The sequence below is a fragment of the Elephas maximus genome, chromosome 25 (assembly GCF_024166365.1).
Source record: "Elephas maximus indicus isolate mEleMax1 chromosome 25, mEleMax1 primary haplotype, whole genome shotgun sequence".
NCBI lineage: Eukaryota > Metazoa > Chordata > Mammalia > Proboscidea > Elephantidae > Elephas > Elephas maximus.
Genome location: NC_064843.1, coordinates 43,743,790 through 43,763,900, shown reverse-complemented (window position 1 = coordinate 43,763,900; position 20,111 = coordinate 43,743,790). Strand labels below are relative to the sequence as shown.

Below are 20,111 nucleotides of genomic sequence, written 5' to 3'. Positions count from 1 at the left end.
TGACATCACATAGCTAACCATTTTGCTCAAAATGTCCCCATCTCACTGACCATGTTTACATGATTTGCTGACTGGTAAGTGGAAGGAATCTGAAACTCTAAAAAGAAGAATGTCATAGGATGAACCATTAAACATCCAGGAGAACAGGGGTGGGTAGTAGAATGAGAAGGAAATCTCAAGCAGCTGCTGACTCCTCTCCTCCAGCATTCTTGCAAAAAAGGAAATGTCTGCCTTTTGCAGCTTGGGCTTCCAGAGCTGAGCACCTCGCCAAGTTGGTTGCTGCTCCCAGCAAACACAGAGAGATGACCCGAGCAGGCACAAATGCAACTGTGACTCCCACCTAATCTTCACTACTGTGAACAGGCCAGCTATTGCCTCTGCCCAACTTGGTCTCGGCTGAGGGTTAAGTCTGATAAATAGAATACACTCTAACACTTCAGTTATCCACACAGTAGGGGAAGGGAGCTGTGCACGCCCCACCCAAGTCGTTCATCACACCTGCGGGCCATCTACACCCCTGCAGAGTTTCCACTCATTCTATTAGGGGGAAGCCAGAGGATGAACGCCATGAAGCCCTCAAAGCCCAAAGTCTCCAAAGCAACGAGCAGGTATGTTGTTGCTGTTGTTGGGTGCTGTCAAGTTGGTTCTGACTCACAGTGACCTCTGTGACAAAGTAGAACTTCGGGTTTTCTTGGCCGTAATCTTTACGGAAGCAGATCGCCAGGTCTTTCTCCCAGAGTGACTGGGTGGGTTCAAAGCACCAATCTTTTGATTAGCAACTGGGCTCTTAACCATGGGCAGATATATACAACTCATATTCATAAAAGCATACAAACAAAAAGGATTTTCGGTATTTAAGAATGGCAATGTCGGGAATTCACTAAAGCTAATTAATAATGAATCTCAATCCTGTAAACAAAAGAGGAAGTGATAAAGTAGATATAAAAACAAAAAGGCTATAGCTGACTTTCCAAAGAAGCAAGTCACTCCTTATCTCAGGGAGAAGTGTACCTCAAATGCTCAGAAGGGGGACCGGTACTAGCCGTGTGGTCTTGGGAGAACTCATGTCACCTTCTGGGTCTCAGCTTTTTCATCTGTAAAAGAGAAACAATTCCTATCTCAATGGCTACTGGGAAGATAAAATAAGATGAGGCCATGTTTTCCAAACCCTGGGTAGAGACCTACCGGGTCTTGAAATCAATTCAATGGGTCACACTAGCAAAAAATAAATTATGGTGGCAGACATCAGGCTAGTGGCTACCCTTGAGAGAGGTCAGTGACTGAAGAGAGCTCGAGGGAGCCTTTCTGGGACCTGGTGACACTCCATTTCTTGACCTGGGTGCTGGTTACAGGGGCGTGCTCACTTTGAAAAAAGTCATCCCACTGTATAACAAGGATATGTGCACATTTCTGCAAATACATTAGACTTGAATAAAAAGTAAACTGAATAAAGTGAAAACAGAAACCTTCTGCATGTATCACAGGTAGTAAGAGTAAGCACTATCTCATGAAACCTGTGTTTTAGAGCAATATACACATGCAAGCTTGCATTCGGTCACAGCGTAAAAACGTATTTATTCCTGAGTATCAAGATCATTAAAAGCTGAAAGGCCCTGCCTGAGGCAATGCAAATACTATAAACTAAAACACCATACAAATGCTGATTTTATAAGAGAATGGAGGGGAAGTGGGGAGATGAGACACAGCATTGTTGCCCTTTTGTAGATGACAAACTAGAACTATGAGCTGAAAAACCTAGCACCTACACGGTGTAAACACACTCTACATGGCATGTTTTCCTGTTACTCCATTTACGTTTTGAGACTTTTGCGATGCTGTATTAAAATTCTGCATCACACCAAAATATGCTAATTTAGAAGCTTCTTTCATCCCTCCATAATCCTCAACAAGGGGAAGAAAATCAACCAATAAAGCAAACCTTCTGCTTGAAGACTAACTCATACTCCACTTCGAAGACTTTCTAAACTAATGATGCAACTACAGAACACCAAGACAAACAGGAAATGCCCTCTTTAACAAGAGCCACAGCGCATGGTATCAATAAAAAGGCTGCAGTTTCTGCCCTCTCCCCAAAAAAGAATCAAAAAGACTTCCTCGTGGCTCACAAAATAAAGAATATCACCCATAAGTACTGTACTCCTTTAAAAAAAAATACCTATGGGAGACCAAACGGTCGGTCAGTAATTACTTTAAAACAAAGATGAGGATGTAAGGGGACAGGGAAACTAGATTAATGGAAATGGAACAACCAGAACAGAAATAATGAGAATGTTCACACATTGTGAAGACTGTAACCAATGTCACTGAACAATCTGTACAGAAATTGTTGAATGAGAGCCTAAACTGCTGTGAAAATCTTCACCATAAACACAATATTAAAAAAAAAAAAAAAAAAGTAAAGAATGTCACCTTGAGTACTCTGTGCTCTTTTAAAAAATTATCTATATGAGGCCAAATGGAAAACAGTTACTATAAAGCATAGGTGAGAAGTTTGGCGGCAGTGAGACTAAGTCAAGGGGAGTAAAAAACTAGAACAGAAATAATAAGAATGCTGACACAATGTGAAGAATCTAACCAATGTCACTGAACACTGTGTGTAGAAATTGTTGAATGGGAGTGTTTTTGCTGTATATATTTTCATCAAAAATGAAATATTATTTAAAAAATATTTCTTCAAAGTTATGAAAAAAACAGGTGTGCAATTATTTGGAGGTGAAAGATGAAGAGGCAAAGAGAAGGAGATCAGTGGTCTTATTCCCTAACTCATGGAGTTAATTTTTCAGCACATGGGAAATTTTGCACAAAAGTATGCCTGGATCAATGTCACCAGGGACGGCACACTTTAACTGCATGACTGTAACCAATGTCACTGAACAGTACAGGTAGAAACTGTTGAATTGACAAATGTTTTGTTGTATATATTTTCACCACAATTGAAAAAAAAAAAAAAGATCACTGCATTTTAAATTTGAGCAAATTTTAATTTTGAATTTAGTAAATGTAGTTAACATACTAAATTTTATTTTAAATAAAATCTAAATTTTATTTATTTTATCTACTAGCCTACATAAGGAACAGTTAATTTCTGTTTAGCACTGAAATTCATCTTATGAATTTAGGTTTTTACTTGATCTTTAAGTGTGTTCAATCTTTGTGCACTTGAATCATTTAAGTTTTACCATCTTTTTAGTTTCATAAATTCTAAACTCTTTTAATAAAATACTGGGATTGATACTTAGAGCACTGTGAGTGCTAATGTAGTTATTTCCATACTAAAATAAACATTGACAGGTCAATGTCTTCTTTTTGTTCCACAACTGTAATTGCCAAGTACCACCAAATTTCTCATGAAACCAAAGACCCACCTCTCGCTGCCTGCCCAGCTGCTAATCTTTACGGCTGATTTACCACCACTAAATCCCCTGACAACCTTATGTGCCAGGGAACAGCCAAGCTTGACTAGCAACCAAGAGTTTATGACCAACTCTGCAGGATAGCTGGGCCTGTGTGTTCCCCCTTGGACAGTCAGTTTTGCTACCTAGCCAGGACCCCCACGATGAATCAACACGTTTTTTCTGAATATTGTGGGAGCCACAGAAATCCAAGATAAGGAGCCTGACTCCGAAGACTTCATCTACTGAGAAAACAGGAGACAGCACCTAATGAGGGTTTAGACAGCTAAATGCCACAGAAGCCTGGAGAAGAGCGGGAGCTGAAGAAATGGGGTGCGGGAGTCAAGTGGGTTCCACAGAAGAGGCTGGGGCTGATGAGGGGATGAGGGTTCAGAGCCACACGGACCTTGCACTGGTGCTGCCCACTGCCTGCTTACAGCCTTCAGGCCGGTTCCCAGACTGCCTTTGCTTCCTCCAGCCTGAAGGCCCAAGGGACTCAGTGGCCACTGTCACTGCTCTTCTGTCCAAGACTGGGTGCAGAGAGAAGCAAGGGCTCCTCCACCCCCCAGGGCACTGCTGGCTAGCCCTGAGAAGAATGCAGGTCCTCCAGTTTTAGGGACTCTTTGAGCTAACCATGGAGGAATAATGACGGAAGACTAGGAGGACAGAGAGGCAGGTCCAAGGGAAAGAGCACAGAACTAAGATTAGGATCCATGAAACCACCTGGGTTCAAATTCTAACTCCATCAAGTTACTGAACTTCAGGCCTGTTTACTCATCGCTATAAAGTAGCAGCTAACACTTCTGATATTCCAGTGATCCTGCTTCTTCTACATGTGTATACAAGTGGCCAGCTGGTCACTACATTGTTAGGACCTGTAATAACGTCACACCCCTGACAAGCATCCCACCAACACAAAGCCATAACCTGCCCCCAGCTCCCTGCTCGGCTAACATAGTGGCATGACTGAAAAATGCATGATCACTAAAAAAAAATCCATTAAGAACAATACCTCAGTTTAGATGTCTGCCTCACACCATTCATTAAACTATATACAGATGGATTAAAGACTTCAATGTCAAAAGCAAACCATAAAACTACTACAAGAAAATATACAATGGGGAGGAGGGGCTCAGAGGAACTAAGCTGTAAACATGACATCAAAAACAGAAGCCACAGAAGACTGATAGGTTTAACTACAAAATAACTTACAACTTCCTCAAAAGGAAAAACACTAAAAATGACAAACTGAGAAAGATTTGCAGCATATGGCAAAAAGGTCAACTTCTTCGGCTGTAAAAAACTCATAAATCAGGAAGAAGAACATGAACATGCCAATAGAAAAATCAGCAAAAGACAGAAACAAATTACCAAATACAAACGACCTGTGCACTTAACCCCACGAACAGTCAATGACATTAAAATAACACTGCATGAGAAACCATTTGTCTCAAATCAGACTGAAGAATAGAGGAAAAAATAATATTCACTGTTGACCCGAGTTGGAAAAAACCAACACGCTCATACAGTACTGGTGGAAATGTAAACTAGTGCCACCACCTTATGAAAGTCAATTTGAAAATACGTCTTGTTGTTGTATGCTGTCAAGCCAGTTCTGACTCATTCTGACCCTACAGAACAGAGTAAAAGTGTCCCACAGGAATTCCTAGCTGAAATCTTTGTGGGAACAGGTCACCAGGTCTTTTCTCCCACGGATGGTGGGTTCGTATCTTCAACGTTTCGGTTAGCAGCTGAGCATTTAACCATTGTGCCACCAGGGCTCCTTCAAAACATATATTAAGAGCTTATAAATGATTCACCTCCTCAGATCTAATCGTTCTATGTCCAGAAAACTACCCTAAGTGAATATCCAGAGAAACACATAATTCATATGCGGATGTTCATCACAGCTTTGTTTATTACAAGAAACTGGAAACAACCTATATGTACAATAGAGGATTCTGCCATGCTTCTAGGGAGCATTCTAGCTGTACTTCTTCCAAGACAAATTTGTTCGTTCTTCTGGCAGTTCATGGTATATTCAATATTCTTCCCCAACACCATAATTCAAAGACATCAATTCTTCTTCAGTCTTCCTTATTCATTGTCCAGTTTTTGCATGCATATGAGGCAACTGAAAATACCATGGCTTGGGTCAGTGAAACCTTAGTCCTCAAACTAACATCTTTGCTTTCTAAGATTTTAAAGAGGTCTTTTGCAGCAGATTTGTCCAATGCAGTACATCATTTGATTTCTCAACTGCTACATCTGTGGTCATTGACCATGGATCCAAGTAAAATGAAATCCTTGACAACTTCAATATTTTTTTCCCTTATCATGACGTTGTTTATTGGTCCAGTTGTGAGGATTTTTGTTTTATGTTAAGGTTTAATTCCTACTGAAGGCTGTAGTCTTTGATCTTCATCAATAAGTGCTTCAAGTCCTCTTCACTTTCAGCAAGACTGGGTCATCTGCATATCACAGGTTGTCAATGAGTCTTCCTCCAATCCTGAAAACCTCAGGATGAGTGAGCCCTAAAATCACACACAAATGAATGTATGAGGGAACATGAGATGTACAAGGCCAGGGTGTCTTCCACAACCACACACCTTATCAAAGCTAAAGAGGGATTAGTGATCAAATGAAGGCTGGACATCCTGGGCCCTGAAGGATGCTTAAATAACCATGGTTTTCAATCCTTTTTTTTTTGATCCCTCGGACATAAAGTCTTTGTTTCTTCAATTCTCAAACACTGACTCGTATTAGTGTTTTGGATATTTTAAGACCAATAAGAAACGTACGGGTCTTGTGTTAGAACCCCAAATCCATTAATCGAGATAACTCTTCCTAGACGTCCAGGAAACAAGCTGTGTCTAACTACTGCTCCCTGGCCTCACGCAGGACCCTCCTGAACAACACTATGACACTGACACTTGTCTGATGAAAAGTCCCTAGGAGAGGCTGCTATTACTGCAAGAAATGATTCTTGGTCAGAAGATCTCAAAATAGCTACGCAAGTGGGAAATTTCTAAGGGACCACCAGGTGCAAATTGAAAATTCTCTGTACAGTGAATTCGGTGGAAAGATAAGAGGTAGAAGTGGCAACGATTCTAGAAAAATCTCAGCACTTGGCTGACATCCCTGTGAGAAAACAAAGCTCACATGGTTCTTGCTCTCCTAAATATAGGCAGGGAGAGATGTCAGCCCAAGCATGGCACAGACCAGACAGGAAGAGAAGATTCTATTCAAAGTAGTAAAAAGATCAGCAGGGAAGGGGGTTCCCTGGACATCTATGAGCTATCCTCATACTTGAAGCAGGATGGGGACACTATAAACCAACAGTCAGAGGAAATGGAGAAAACACATGATCTATGTCTTTGGAGTTCAGTCCATGGAAAAAAAGGACCAGGCGCAATCAAAACTGTCAGCGAGCCAGTCTCCTTGGGCCTCAGTTTCCATGTATAACAAAATGGGGCTGGTCTAGACCTGCATTTCAACATTTTTCCACCAAAAACCCCTTATTTTGAAGAGCCTTCCAAACTATGAGGAGCCCTGGTGGCGCAGTGGCTGAGTTCAGGTGTTAACCAAAAGGTCGGCAGTTCGAATCCACCAGGCGCTCCTTGGAAACCCTGTGGCGCAGTTCTACTCTGCCCTATTGGGTTGCTATGAGTTGGAATCAACTCAACAGCGATGGTTACCAAACTGTATTTATTAATAACTGGTTCATTTCCCGAGAAAGAACTGTCACATGGAGAGAGAAAAGCCTAACCTCCTTAGGTTGTACAGGCTGCAGGATGCCTGGGTTTCAGTCCAGGCCCTGCCAGTTACCTGTGCGCCTTTAGCAAGTTACTTTTTCAATGTTTAGGAAACATACATTTCTGGGGCAATATGCATGTGCAATGATAACTTGTATTCAAAGTAATCTTGTTAAAAGCAGCACCATTTCTGGCTATCTTCAACAGGGCATTTCCACACCATTTCATAAGAATTCAAAATTACCATCTTAGATAACAATTACTACTCTGTCAAAGACCAAAAGAGAGAGAGATCAAGATAAACAAATCAGATGATGAGGGACCTGAAGCTGAGGAACCTGGTTTTTCCTCTACTTTTAGAAAAGTGGGGCTGGACATACTTGGGAGCTACTGGGATGGTTTTCTACATAGCTATTCCTTTGTTTACCAAACATCTGTGAAAGTACAATGTACCATATATTAAAAGACCCTCAGGCCTGTACTCTCGGGGCTCCACCATGCAGGAGCCAGACAGCTGCCTGTGCCTGCACCCGGCCCCCTTTCCCATCCCCAAACTTGCAAAACAGTTCCCCTTTTCTTTCTGTCTCGCTGTCAAGGAACCAGTTGCTTCCATCACTAGCGAAGACCCTGGCAACCATGAGTGACCTTGGCTACTCTCACCCTTCTCTTCTCCAGCGTTTCCTTATTGTTTTTTAGCTGTCCTGTCAATTGTTTCCATGGTATCTTCAGGTCTTTGGAAATTCTCAGAGACTGCTGCTTGTCCCCCAGCATCTATTCTCCTTTTCCTCCAGTGTAATAAGGAACCCCAATGCTCAGCCAGGCACATGGCCAACCAGAAAAGACATTTCCCAGCTTCTCTTGCAGCTAGGCAAGGATAAGTAACTGAATTTTGGCCAATGGGATGTAAGCAGAAATAGTATGTTTTCTAGGAACGTGTCCTTAAAGACAGGAAGCAGACCTCTTCTTTTTTCCTTTCTTCCTTCCTGCTGACTGAAATCCGGATGTAATGGCTGGAATTTCAGCAGCCATCCTGGACCAGAAATGGAAGCCACATTTTCAGGATGGTGAACAGCAAGATAGAAAGAACTTGAATCCTTAACACTGTGAAGCCTCTGAAATGCCAATCTCCAGACTTCTTTTACATGAGACAGAAATGTACTGCTATCTTGTTTAAGTCACTATTATTTTTGGTTTTCAGTCACTTGCAGCTGAAGCAGGGCAGAAATTACTCTGGTATAGAAACCTGACATTTTGCTGTAATGTTTAAAGAAACAAGTTATAAACACATAGTGCTAGTTTTTTTTTTCATAAATAGAGGCTAAAAAATAAAAGCTCAGAGAAGTCCATAAAACGGCAAACATATGTATAAAGGCTCACTGTTCAAAAAAATGTAGGTCCCATCACCTGAGAACATAATCTCTTCCATAATAATTATTGGACCACTGGGGAAAACACTGGTACATGTAGATAGCGTAAACCAAGTCTACTACTTATCCTACCTGACATCTCCACAGCATTTGACACTGACTTCTTCCTTCTCAAAACTTGCCTGTTACATATTATCGTAGCACACAACACTCTCTTGGATCTTTTACTGGTCTTCTACCTTGATTACTCTCTCCCCGATCGCCCATCTCCAATCAAACGCAGGGTCACTCATCAGCCCCTATCCTTCTGAATGCCAAGAGCAGGGGCCTAGAATCAGTCAGTGTAACCGTGGTACAAGAAATTGCTTTTATATGGTCTTTCTTGCCATGATCTTGCAATTCCCACCAAATGGCTGGGAGGAACTACGCAAATGACGTGCTTATGGCCCACTAGAGGGATTTAGATAGCTTGTTAAGAATGTAAATATGGTGCCTGGCACCCTTGTGGGGGTGGGACCACGCAAATAAAGTGTATGGAACCCTAATGTGGGAATCCATCAGTTTTGCCATCCAGTTAGGCTTAAAACAAGCCATCCCAAAAACTAGGGGTGGGAGGGGAGGGGACTCACTACCAAAAAAGAAGAGCCAGGAGTAAAGCACATCCTTTGGACCCAGAATCCCAGTGCTGAGAACCTTCTAGACCCCCGAGACAGAGAAAGAGCTGTAACATCAGAGACAGTGAGGGCTGGGTAGAAGCAGTGGCCAAGAAAGAGAAGCAGCATAGGCAGGAGAACCAGGTGACCAGCAGAAAATGGCAGAGTGGGCTTCCATGGAGCGAGAAAGCTGACTGCCTTAGGGCAGTAGGCTTCCTGGTGAAGTGGGGGGCCTCCAAGCACTTGGCAGAGCTAGGCTAGCTGGCCCATGGAGCTAAAGAGCTGAGCACCTTTGAGCTAAGGCTTACTGGTAGAGTGGGATGCCTCTGAGCACTTATCGGTAAAGAGCTTTGTAACTAACACATGAGTAGGGCAGAGGTCGGGCTGGCCCAAGAGGCCCAAAAAGCCCAAAGGGCCAAGAGGCTGAGGGCCAGGGACAGGCCTGCCTGTGGGCACATCCAAGAAGTTGTCCTGACCAAAGAATTGTATCCTGAGTCATTCCTGATCCTGAATTGTAACCTGTTACCTCCCTAATAAACTGATAATTTTAAGTATGGTCTGTGAGTTGTGTGTGGCCATTTCAAGGAACTATGGAACCCAGCAGAGAAGTAGAGAGTGCAGTGGGAGGGACAGCCAGTGTCAGAACTGGTAAAAAGGTTGGAGATGAGGTATGTCTGACCTCCACTTCACAGGAAATCAGCCTTGGGCTGATGCTGATGGCGATTCTCTCTCCCCCTCGTGAAGTGAGAGGAGGTCTGACGCTGCCACCATGCCATTTTTAGTCGGTGCCATTTTTACCGTCATCAACTAATCAAAAAGAACCATTCTTCCCCCAATCTCACGCACATTTATTCATGCCACCAAGTAAACAGTGCGAGTGGACAGCCATGTTCCCTGTCCCTAACATTGCTTGCCTAAATTTAGAGCCAAACTGATGTCTCATCTAATGGGCACTCCAAGTGAAGCTACTTAATGGTGACCGTGGACAGGTACAGGACTCGGAAGTTTTCAGTGGTGACCGTGGACAGGTACAGGACTCAAGGTTTTCAAAATTTTGCTTCTTTTATCAGTACTCTTGACCTTATAAACGATGAAACCCATCAAACCCACTCCAACCCAAATCTCCTGGTAAACTTGGGTGTAGCAGGGCTTCGTGGTGATCCAAACATTTTTAATAAAGCTTTGAAGCATCTCAACACAGGACGAACAGCTCTGTCAGACCGAGGGCCCACAGCCAACCAAGAGGTACTATTTTTATTCCTTCACCACAGACAGGCAAAGCACAAGTGTTGCAACTATTGCTTCTGTGTTGTAATACCAGCTCAGTCTCTCAAAACTCAAAACCTCCCATTGAAAAAAGCAGGAGGAGCCCATGTCTTTGACTCCAACATCCCACTGAAATGAATGTCAACATGTACAATAAGGGACAAAACCATGGTCTTAGAAAAGGCAGGGACAGGGATCATCAATGCATCTCAGATTTCAACGAATTCCTGGAGGACAAAGTGGATTGAAGAACTAAAATGAATGAAACAAAACAGAAGAAATATACCCAACTCTAGGGGAAGTGGGAGCCCTCTGCTCTCTGAGACCCTGGAGAAGTTATGGGCTGAGACTTGACATATGGGATGGTGGGTGAGAGCAAGATCTAGGGATTACAAGGGAAACTAAAGGTCTGCACTCCACTCCTGGGCCCATCCACAGTCAGCCTGGCCATACACCAGTCTACACACTAAACACACTAGAAGGTGTATATTTAAATAAAACAAATAGACCCTCTGAGTTAATTTAAGCTTCCAATGTAAATACTGGCCCCTAGAATGGCACTCTCATTATGTTCCCCACCCGCCCAGCCTAAAGTGAAACCTATCAGGGCACAGCTCCATCAAAGGCCACAGGAGGTCTCAAATTCCCACAAAGGAGAGAGAAGGGTCAAAATCCTGCTGTGTCTTTCCTATCATTCCTTTGTCTGAATGGGAAAGGTTACTTTGATTATACTGCCTCCATCTCTGAGAGGGATGACAAGTAACCTCCCTTTAGTTCACAGCCACCAGACCGATGAGACTGCTGGAACCCACCATTCGATGCTGGACTGTGAGCCAGTGCAGTGACTGACTAGATAGGGCTGTGCTGTCTCTCCTGAGGATGAAATAAATAGGCAAATTAGACCTCTGGGGGTGCGGGGGGAATTGTTTTAGCTTTTTGTTATGAAAAATACGCAAAAGTAGAACAATTAGTATAATTAACCCTTATGTGCCCAGTAACCTAGCTTCAATAATGATTAACTCATAGTCAAATGGAATGTGTGGCTAGTGGCCTCCACGAACACTGCCTCCTTGGCCGTGATACCTGAAGACGGTGCCCAGCTACCATTACTGAACGTTTTGATCAAAGATTCTATAGAAGAACCCTAATCAAAAGAGGGAAAATGTAGAGCAGAACTTCAGATTCTCAGGGACTCTAGACTTTCCAGAGCCATGGAGGTTGGATGACCACTATAACTGTTGCCCTAAGATAATTTTTAAACCTTAAATCAAAAACATCCTCCAGCAGTTTGCCTGGGGCAGCAAAGACAGGTGTGAGGATTCTGTCTGTTGCCCTTTTCTCCCATAAGCAGCACTGGCAGGATGGACGTGCTAGCAGAGCAGTTTAGGGATCTGACTCCAGAGCAGCTTGTTGCTCTGATCCCGACTGTGGAGGAAAAACAGAGGCTGCTTCAAGCATTTTTAAAAGTGAAAGCCTTGCAGGAACAACAAAGATTCATTTAACTAACGTAGAGACAAAAAAGGTAATGAAAGTTAATGAAAAGGTTAAAAGTGATGTATTTAAAGTATTTTAATATCTATGCTGGGCTTCCTGATGTTGAAGAAAGCTTCAATGCAACTAACCCAGTGTCCCCTCATGAAGAAAACAGACACGAACTGTCATGCCTCAAAGGAGCCCTGATGGCACAGTTAAGCGCTCCACTGCTAACCAAAACGTCAGCATTTTGAACTCACCAGCCACTCCATGGGAGGAAGATGTGGCAGCCTGCTTCCATAAAGATTACGGCCTTGGAAATTCTATGAGGCAGTTCTACTCTGTCCTACAGGGTCGCTGTGAATCAGAATCCACTCCACAGCAATAGGGTTTTTTTGTTTTGTTTTGGTCATCCCTTGGATGGCCACTTGCAGACTTTTTAGGATCCCAGGCACTATGCAACGAACTAGGAGGTAGAGCAGAGGCATCAGACTTGTTAGGCCAGCTGACTGGGCTGTGTTATGAGGCAATGGCCCTGGACCTCCAGTCTAGGCAACCAAGTCTCATGAGGTTTATGGTTGTGCATGGGCAGTCTCAGCAGCTCCCTTTTTTTTTCTTTTTTGGTTGTTGTTGTGAGTGTGTCTGTCATGCAACTTTTGCCAATTTGGCTTTTTGCAGGTGTACAACTTGTTGACATCAATCGCAGCGGTTGGCTGTGCAGCCCTACCCTTGATCAATGCGATTTTTCCATTGCGGTTGGTCCTCCTTCCCACCTCCCTCCCGCCCCTGGTGACCACTAATAAACTTTGGTTTGTTTAAAAAAAAAAAAAAAAAAAACTCCTGAAGTTTTCTTCAAAACCAAACAATAGTTTAGCTTAATTAGTAAAAAGGAAACCCTGGTAGCATAGTGGTTAAGGGCTACGGCTGCTAACCAAGAGGTCAGCAGTTCGAATCTGCCAGGCACTCCTTGGAAACTCTGGTGCAGCTCTCCTCTGTCCTATAGGGTCACTATGCGTCGGAATCGACTCGATGGCAGTGGGTTGGGTTTAGTAAAATGCACCTGCCTTAGCACTGAGCTCTTTTAAGATTTATCTACATGAGGTCAAATTGACAACAGCAACGTGAGAGATTAGACAGAAACCTTACGGGGCAATGAGTTTATGTTAATGGGTGAGGAACAACTCAGAAAAGGAGGGTGAGAACTGTTGCACAACTCGAAAAATGTAATCACTGTCACTGAATTGTACATATAGAAAGTGCTGAATTGGTGTGTGTTTTGCTGTGTATATTCCCAACAACAACAAAAATTTTTTTTTTAACTCAGTCACATTTCCCTTATACTCCACCCACTTCCACCACCCCAGTTAATTGAAGCAAATCCCAGACATCATACTATTTCATCTATAAATATTTCAGAATGTATCTCTAAAAGACATGGACCCTTTGTTTTAATAAACTTTTTACTGAGGTATAATATATACACACACACAAAAGTGCACATATCTTAAGTTTTCAGCCACCATGCATCTTCACAAATAACCAGTTCCCAAATAAAGAACATTACCAGTACTCCAGAAGCCCCCCAATTCCCACCCCATTTTCAAAGTAAACAATTGTCCCAACTTATAACACCATAGGTTCGTTTTTCCAGCTCTTGAACTTCATATAAATGGAATCACGCGTATGTACTCTCCTGCCTGACTTCTTTTGTACAATGTATGTTTGTGAGATTCATCAAAGATTACTGCATGTGGCAATAATTCATTCCTTTTTACTGCTGTATAGAATTCCAATGTAGGAATATTACACACTTTTATCTATTCTACTGTTGATAAACACTTGGGTCGTTTATAGTTTGGGGCTACTACAAAGAACACTACTCTGAACACTCTAGAACATATCTTTTCATAAACATATATACAGAATTCTATTGGGTAATTACCCAGGAATGGAACTACCAGATGACAAGGTTTTGTATATATTTAGCTTCAGTAAATACTGTCAAGAGTTTTCCACAGTGATTGTACCAATTTATACTCCTACAAGCAGTATATGAAAGTTTCGTTTCTCCACATCCTTGCCAACCTTTAGTATTTTCAGTTTTTTAATTTTAGCCACTCTGGTGGATGAATGATGGTATCTTCTTGTGGATTTTAATTTGCATTTCCCTGACGACTAATGATGGCAGGCACCTTCTCATATGTTTATTGATGATCTGAAGTGCCCATTTTTCTACTGAGTTGTCTTTTTTTGTATATTTTGTATAAATTCTTTATAGATTCTAGATATGATTCATATATTATCTTTTTATACATATCATATATATATATATGTATATATATAATTTGTAAATATCTTCTTGCTGTCTGTGGCCCTCCGTTCCACTCTCTTAATAGCAGTTTGGTAACAGCAGTTCTTAATTTTAATATAACTCAATTTATCAACTTTTTCCCTTGCTTTTTCTATAAACCAAAAAAACAAAAACCAAACCCACTGCCATCAAGTCAATTGCAACTCATAGCAACCCTATACAATATAACAGAAATGTCATATGGGGTTTCCAAGACTAGAGTGGCTGGTAGGTCTTGTATTTAAAAAAAAAAAAAACTGTTTCCATCGAGTCAATTCTGACTCATAACAAACCTATAGGACAAAGTACAACTGCCCCACAGGGTTTTCAAGGGTGCCTGGTGGATCTGAACTGCTGACTTTTTGGTTAACAGCAGTGGCTCTTAACCACCAGGGTTTCCGGGTTTTGTATAGGGACTTTTAAATACTCCTCTACCATTATCAGGAAGCGCTGGTGGCACAATGGTTAAGCACTCAGCTGGTAACTGAAAGGTTGGCAGTTTGAGCCCATCAGGTGCTCTGTGGAAGAAAGATGTGACAGTCTGCTCCTGTAAAGATTCTACTCAGTCCTATAAGGTCACTGTGAGTTGGAGTCAACTGGAAAGCAATGGTTTGGATTTGGTTTTACACATTATCACACACCTGAAAAATTCACAACCCCTTTATATTAAATACACTGTACTCAAATTTACCCAGTAATTTCCATTTTTTTCTCTTTATAGCAATTTGATTGAATTAGCATCCAAATAAGGCCTAGAAAGCATTAAGGTGCTTTAAGTCTTTTAATTGATAGGCTTTCCCCTCCACCTCTCTCCCTCTGCCTCTCTCTCTCCCCCTTTCTCTCTCCCTCCCCGCCGCCTCAATTTGCCCTGTGATCTTTTCATCTTTTTCAGTGTGTTCCTCTGTCCTTTGGATTTCCTGTAAACTGGTACTTAGACTGAAGTCTTTGTCAGGCTTGGCTGTGGTTTGACAGAGCTACTCTGTCACAGGTAGGGTTGTACACGTCCATCAGGAGATACACAATATCTGGTTGTCTCTGTTACGTTAGCAGCATTGACGATTATAGCCTTGTTTTATTAATTCATTGGGGGTTATAAAATATTAATATTCTATCACCCCGTCACCATTTATTTCTATAAAGAGAAACTTCCCCCAACTATTTGGTTACTCTAAAACACAGTTCCTTTAGAAAAGACATGATAAATGCCGTCAGAACAACCCTCGGAGGTGGACACTATTATCAGTCCCAATGTTCAGATGAGGAAAACGAGGCGAATGAGCGGTGAACCAGCCAGCCCAATTCCAGAGTCTGTGCTCGTAACCACTAGGCTATAATGCCTCTCCTAGATCAAGAAACTCGAATATTCAGTATTACTTTGAGGGGGAAGGAGCCCCAAGGACAGACACTCTCATACAGTTATGGTAGCTACAAACTTACTGTGGGAAGGAAAGATAGTATCTGTATCGAAAATCTGAACAATGCACACCCCCCTTCCTAAATCAGCAGTTCTACACTAGGAGCTTATTTAAGGATATCACAGGCATGCAGGAAAAGTTTTTTTACCAGGTATTTCCTGCAGCATTGCTTACAACAGCAAAAAGTTACAACAGTGGAAATGCCTGATTAGTTCAACAAGCTCAAGTATAGCCATGCAAGGAAGGAACACACGACCATGAAAAATGACACTGGGTTAGAATGTTTAAAGATCTGAGAACTGTTTAGGACATATCCGTAAGGCAAAAAACCACAGATTATAAACAGTAGTCTGCACACTGCAGGGATGCGTGGTATGTGTAAAAAGGATACACATCCAAACGTTAGCAGGGATTACCTGAGGGGCAGGATTAAGGTGATTTCTTTTTGGCGCTTCTACAGTGAGTACCTGATATTTTCATCTGTTATTTACATAATTTTGAAAAGTCTGAACTAATGTCCACGAAGAACTTTACTGGCACAGGCAAATGCTTCTGACAGCATAAAAAGGCCAACTATCAGACTCTGCATGGTTGCTACTACAGACAGCCACAGGTAGCACCACGCATAGGACAGACACATCGATACTTACACAGTGGCTGTTTATCTGGATGATGAGACTGAAGGTGAATTTCATTCTTAACACGTACACATTTCTGTGATTCCTACAACAAATACACGCCTGGGTCACTTCCAGCTGGGCAAACTCTGAAAGGGATTTTAGGAGAAGAAGACTCATATAGGTAGAGAGGAGGGAGGGATGACAGAGAAAGAGCACACTTCAGGGGCTGGAAATAGCAAGAGCCGAGAATGAGGGCACAGGGGCACCAAGCAGGGGGAGGGGCTGGGTAAGAGAGAATGCTGTAAAGGACCCCGTTTAAGAGATCTGAAAAAGGGGCTGGAATTGATCAAGTTTTTTCTATAATTCATAAGATGATTTCACAGCAAATAAACCAGAACTGCTGGAAGATACAAAGGACAGATGGAGTAGAAGCGGCTGAGGGCCCCCGCAGGAGGGAGCTCAGTGAGAATGACTTACAATAGTGTTCCACTGCTCCCTCTGTCAGGCTGCTGTACTGGGCAGCTTGCATGCTGTTGTGATGCTGGAAGCTCTGCCCTGAGTATTTCAACGACCAGCAGGGTCCCCCACAGTGGGCAGGCTTCAGCAGAGTTTCCGATGCAGACAGACAAGGAAGAAAGGCTTGTCGATCTACTTCTGCAAACCGGCCAATGAGAACCCCATGGATCACAAGAGAACACTGTCCAGTACAGTGCTGGAAGGCGAACCCCCGAGGTTGGAAGGTGCTCAGAATACAGAGTGGCCACAACAGTGGACTCCAGCCTACTAATGATCACGGGGTAGTGGGGAATCGGGCAGCGTTTTATGCCCTTGTGCATGGGGTCGCCAGGAGTTGGAGCCAACTCGATGGCAACTGGCAACAACAACAGTGCAGGCATCAGTCCTGAACTGGTAAAGTCTGAGACCCGCAAGAACAACACGTAAGGGATCCCGGTAACACTGGTTACAACCTGTTGCCTGGACTGAGTGAGGAGGCGGGAGGAGAGACACAGGACTGCTGAATTTCAAGTCGGGGTAACAGAGATCCGTGACTCTACTAGTGGAGGAGGAAGGTCAGTGCAGACAGTGAGGAGTCAGATGTGAGACAAAGTAAGTTTGGCTGACTGAGGGGCATGCCCTGGGAATGTCCTGTGAGGATGTGGCTCTGAACAAGTCACTCACTGAGGGGTCTGGTGTCGACAAGAAAAACCCTCTCACCGCCAGAGACCCAAGAGCAGAAAGTGTTGCCAGCAAATCCCCGGTTGCGAGGGCTCTTTTTGAAACTCTGCAGTCTTCACAGAGAAGTCCCAGGTTGGCCCCACAGTGATTCTAATAGCAATGACCTGCTGTGGATGGACAGCAAATCAAAAGGATGGCTGGTTTTTGGAAGAATGGGCCAGGTTCTTCCACTGGGCAACAGGCTGGCATGTGTACCACAGCCTGGCCTGGGGGGCTGCCCCTGGGAGAGCTGGGTAGGAGGGAAGGGAAGTTCTTCCTGACCTCTTAGTTCTTTCACATTTTGAGCCACTGTGCTGCCCAGTCAAATAACCCAGAAGAGTTTAACTTTCTTTAAAAGGTTATTCAACTTGGCAGGCCCTATGCCATCCCTACTGTTGGGACAAACAACATGAGAACAAAGATCAGTGACTGACACGGAGAGCTGGCTAATGGGAATCAGGTCTGCCTTCGCAGATGTGGGGTGGGGTAGGGAAACGGACACTTGCTACTGCTTCAACCAAGTAACCACCATGTGACAAGACTTGGAAGGCAAAGTACTCTGCCCAATGCCAGGAACACGATTTCTTTCAACGAGACCCCAGCAAAACTAATAGCCAAGGGTCAGTGTGTGTGCACCTCTCTTTTCCAAACCACAGCGGTATTATGCACCAACGGCTGTGCTTTCTCTCCCCCAACAGTGGCTGGCAGCCAGTCAGCAAGGCCTGGGAGGCTGTACCAGCACTGGGGGTAGGTAAACAAGCTGTGTGTGAGTAGGAGTTACAGGACGGATCTGTACATATCTGGCAAGCCTACTGGAATGGTAACAAATTTAATATACTCCACCTATGTGGAATAAAGACTGAAGAGTTGGAAAATCTGATATGTTGATGTTCTAATTGTTTCCAACAGTTTAAAGTGATTATTTACACTGTAAAATCAGTTGCAGGATTCATTTTAGGAATTTGCCAGATGTATTCAAAACTCTGTTTCTTCAAATCAGTGAAGAAAGAATGGATTATTTGATGCCAAAATTGGTATCATAAAATCCTTAACGTTCTCCTGTTGAGCACAGACACCTGGAACTCCCTCTGAGCTGCGGGGCCTGTACACAGCAGACCACGGACTCACTCACTGAGTGTTCTAAGGAGAAGGAGTGCTGAATACCAAATGATTATTGCCAGAACAAACGGTTCCAATACTCAGAATCACCAGCTGGAAGGCATTTATTCAGAGCAGCCTGAAATGCTGTTGGAAGGAAGGAGACTTCTGGTCTCCCAGCACCAAGCTGAGAGTTCCTTTCAAGGATGTCGAGCAGCCACTCTCTCAGAAATGGGCTTCAAACTAAGTAAACCATAGTCAGAGCTGAACGAGACAGAAAGCCTTCCCCAGAGCCAGCACCCTGAATTCAGACTTCTAGTCTCTTAAAGTGTGAGAAAATAAATGTCTGTTTGTTAAAGCAAGCCACTCACTTATGATATTTCTGTTACAGCAGCCCTAGACAACTAAGAGTGATATTTGGTCATTTTTTCTACTGAAATTAATCAATGTAAAGTTATTAAAGTCTTTAATTCCGTACCCTTGAACACAGCATTGTGTAACATAATGAGCAAAACACAGAAATTAGAAGGCCTTCATACTATTAACCATTCTGCAACTAACCAGTTGTGTGACCTTCAGCAAATAACTTAAACTCTCTGGGTATCCTCTTCTATCAAATAGCCACCTCTAAGCTCCAGTGGGAAACCCTGGTGGTGTAGTCGTTAAGAGCTACAGCTGCTAACCAAAAGGTCAGCAGTTCGAATCTACCAGGCGTTCCCTGAAAACACTATGGGGCAGTTCTACTCTGTCCTATAGAGTCACTATGAGTCAGAATCCACTAGGTGGCAACGGGTTTAAGCTCCAATGAGATTAAATAACTCTTTAAAAGATATTTAAAAGGTAACTCTTTAAATTATGACAGCCCAAAATGGCAGCTTAATCACACATATCTTGCCATCCCCCTGCAGCAAAGAACTGAGAAACCAAGTAAAACAGATACAGTTGACAATTTGGGTACCCAGAACAGCAAACGGAAAGATGAAGGACTAGACTGAACACCGAAGAATGGAGAAACTGAATGAAAACTGTAAACAAGGAGACTTAGCGACTGTAAGCACCCAGCTGACTCAGCTCAGCGCGGCCATCTTGAAAGAAAGCAAGCAGCTTTCTCAGGCAAGGACCACAGGAAGGCAACTTTCCCTCTGGAATCCCCAACAGGAGACAGAGATACTCTGTAAACAAACCGGAGCAAAGCAAGGTGAGAACATGCACCGGATCTGAGGAGGAAAAGTGCAGGAAGGCAGGCAAGAGCCCTAGGGATCCCAGGGACCAAAAGCAGGGAGGGAGCCAGAAAACAGGGACAGAATTACTCACCAGCAGCAGTCCCTGATCATTTGGGTGGGTGGCGCAGGCAGAGTGGAGGATCCTTGGAGTGGTGGCTATAGATCCCCCACTCAACGAGACTCTATACAGCCCCCCACTCCTCGCATTTGGTCAGGGTCAGGTCCTGATCGTTGGCTGCACTCTGCAGGGAGTGCAACAGCAC

At 43.2% G+C, this 20,111-nt stretch overlaps 2 protein-coding genes across 2 annotated transcripts in view; both read right to left on the bottom strand.

Moving 5' to 3' along the window:
* The window catches only part of CDS2 (CDP-diacylglycerol synthase 2), a 72,418-nt gene that overhangs the window by 39,554 nt on the left and 12,753 nt on the right, over positions 1-20,111 (bottom strand). The window lies entirely within an intron of this gene.
* On the bottom strand, positions 3,209-12,707 carry LOC126067180 (ATP synthase subunit ATP5MJ, mitochondrial-like). The gene has a single exon (XM_049868826.1). It carries the CDS (start codon positions 10,377-10,379, stop codon positions 10,197-10,199), a length of 183 nt encoding a protein of 60 aa, XP_049724783.1. The 5' UTR covers positions 10,380-12,707; the 3' UTR covers positions 3,209-10,196.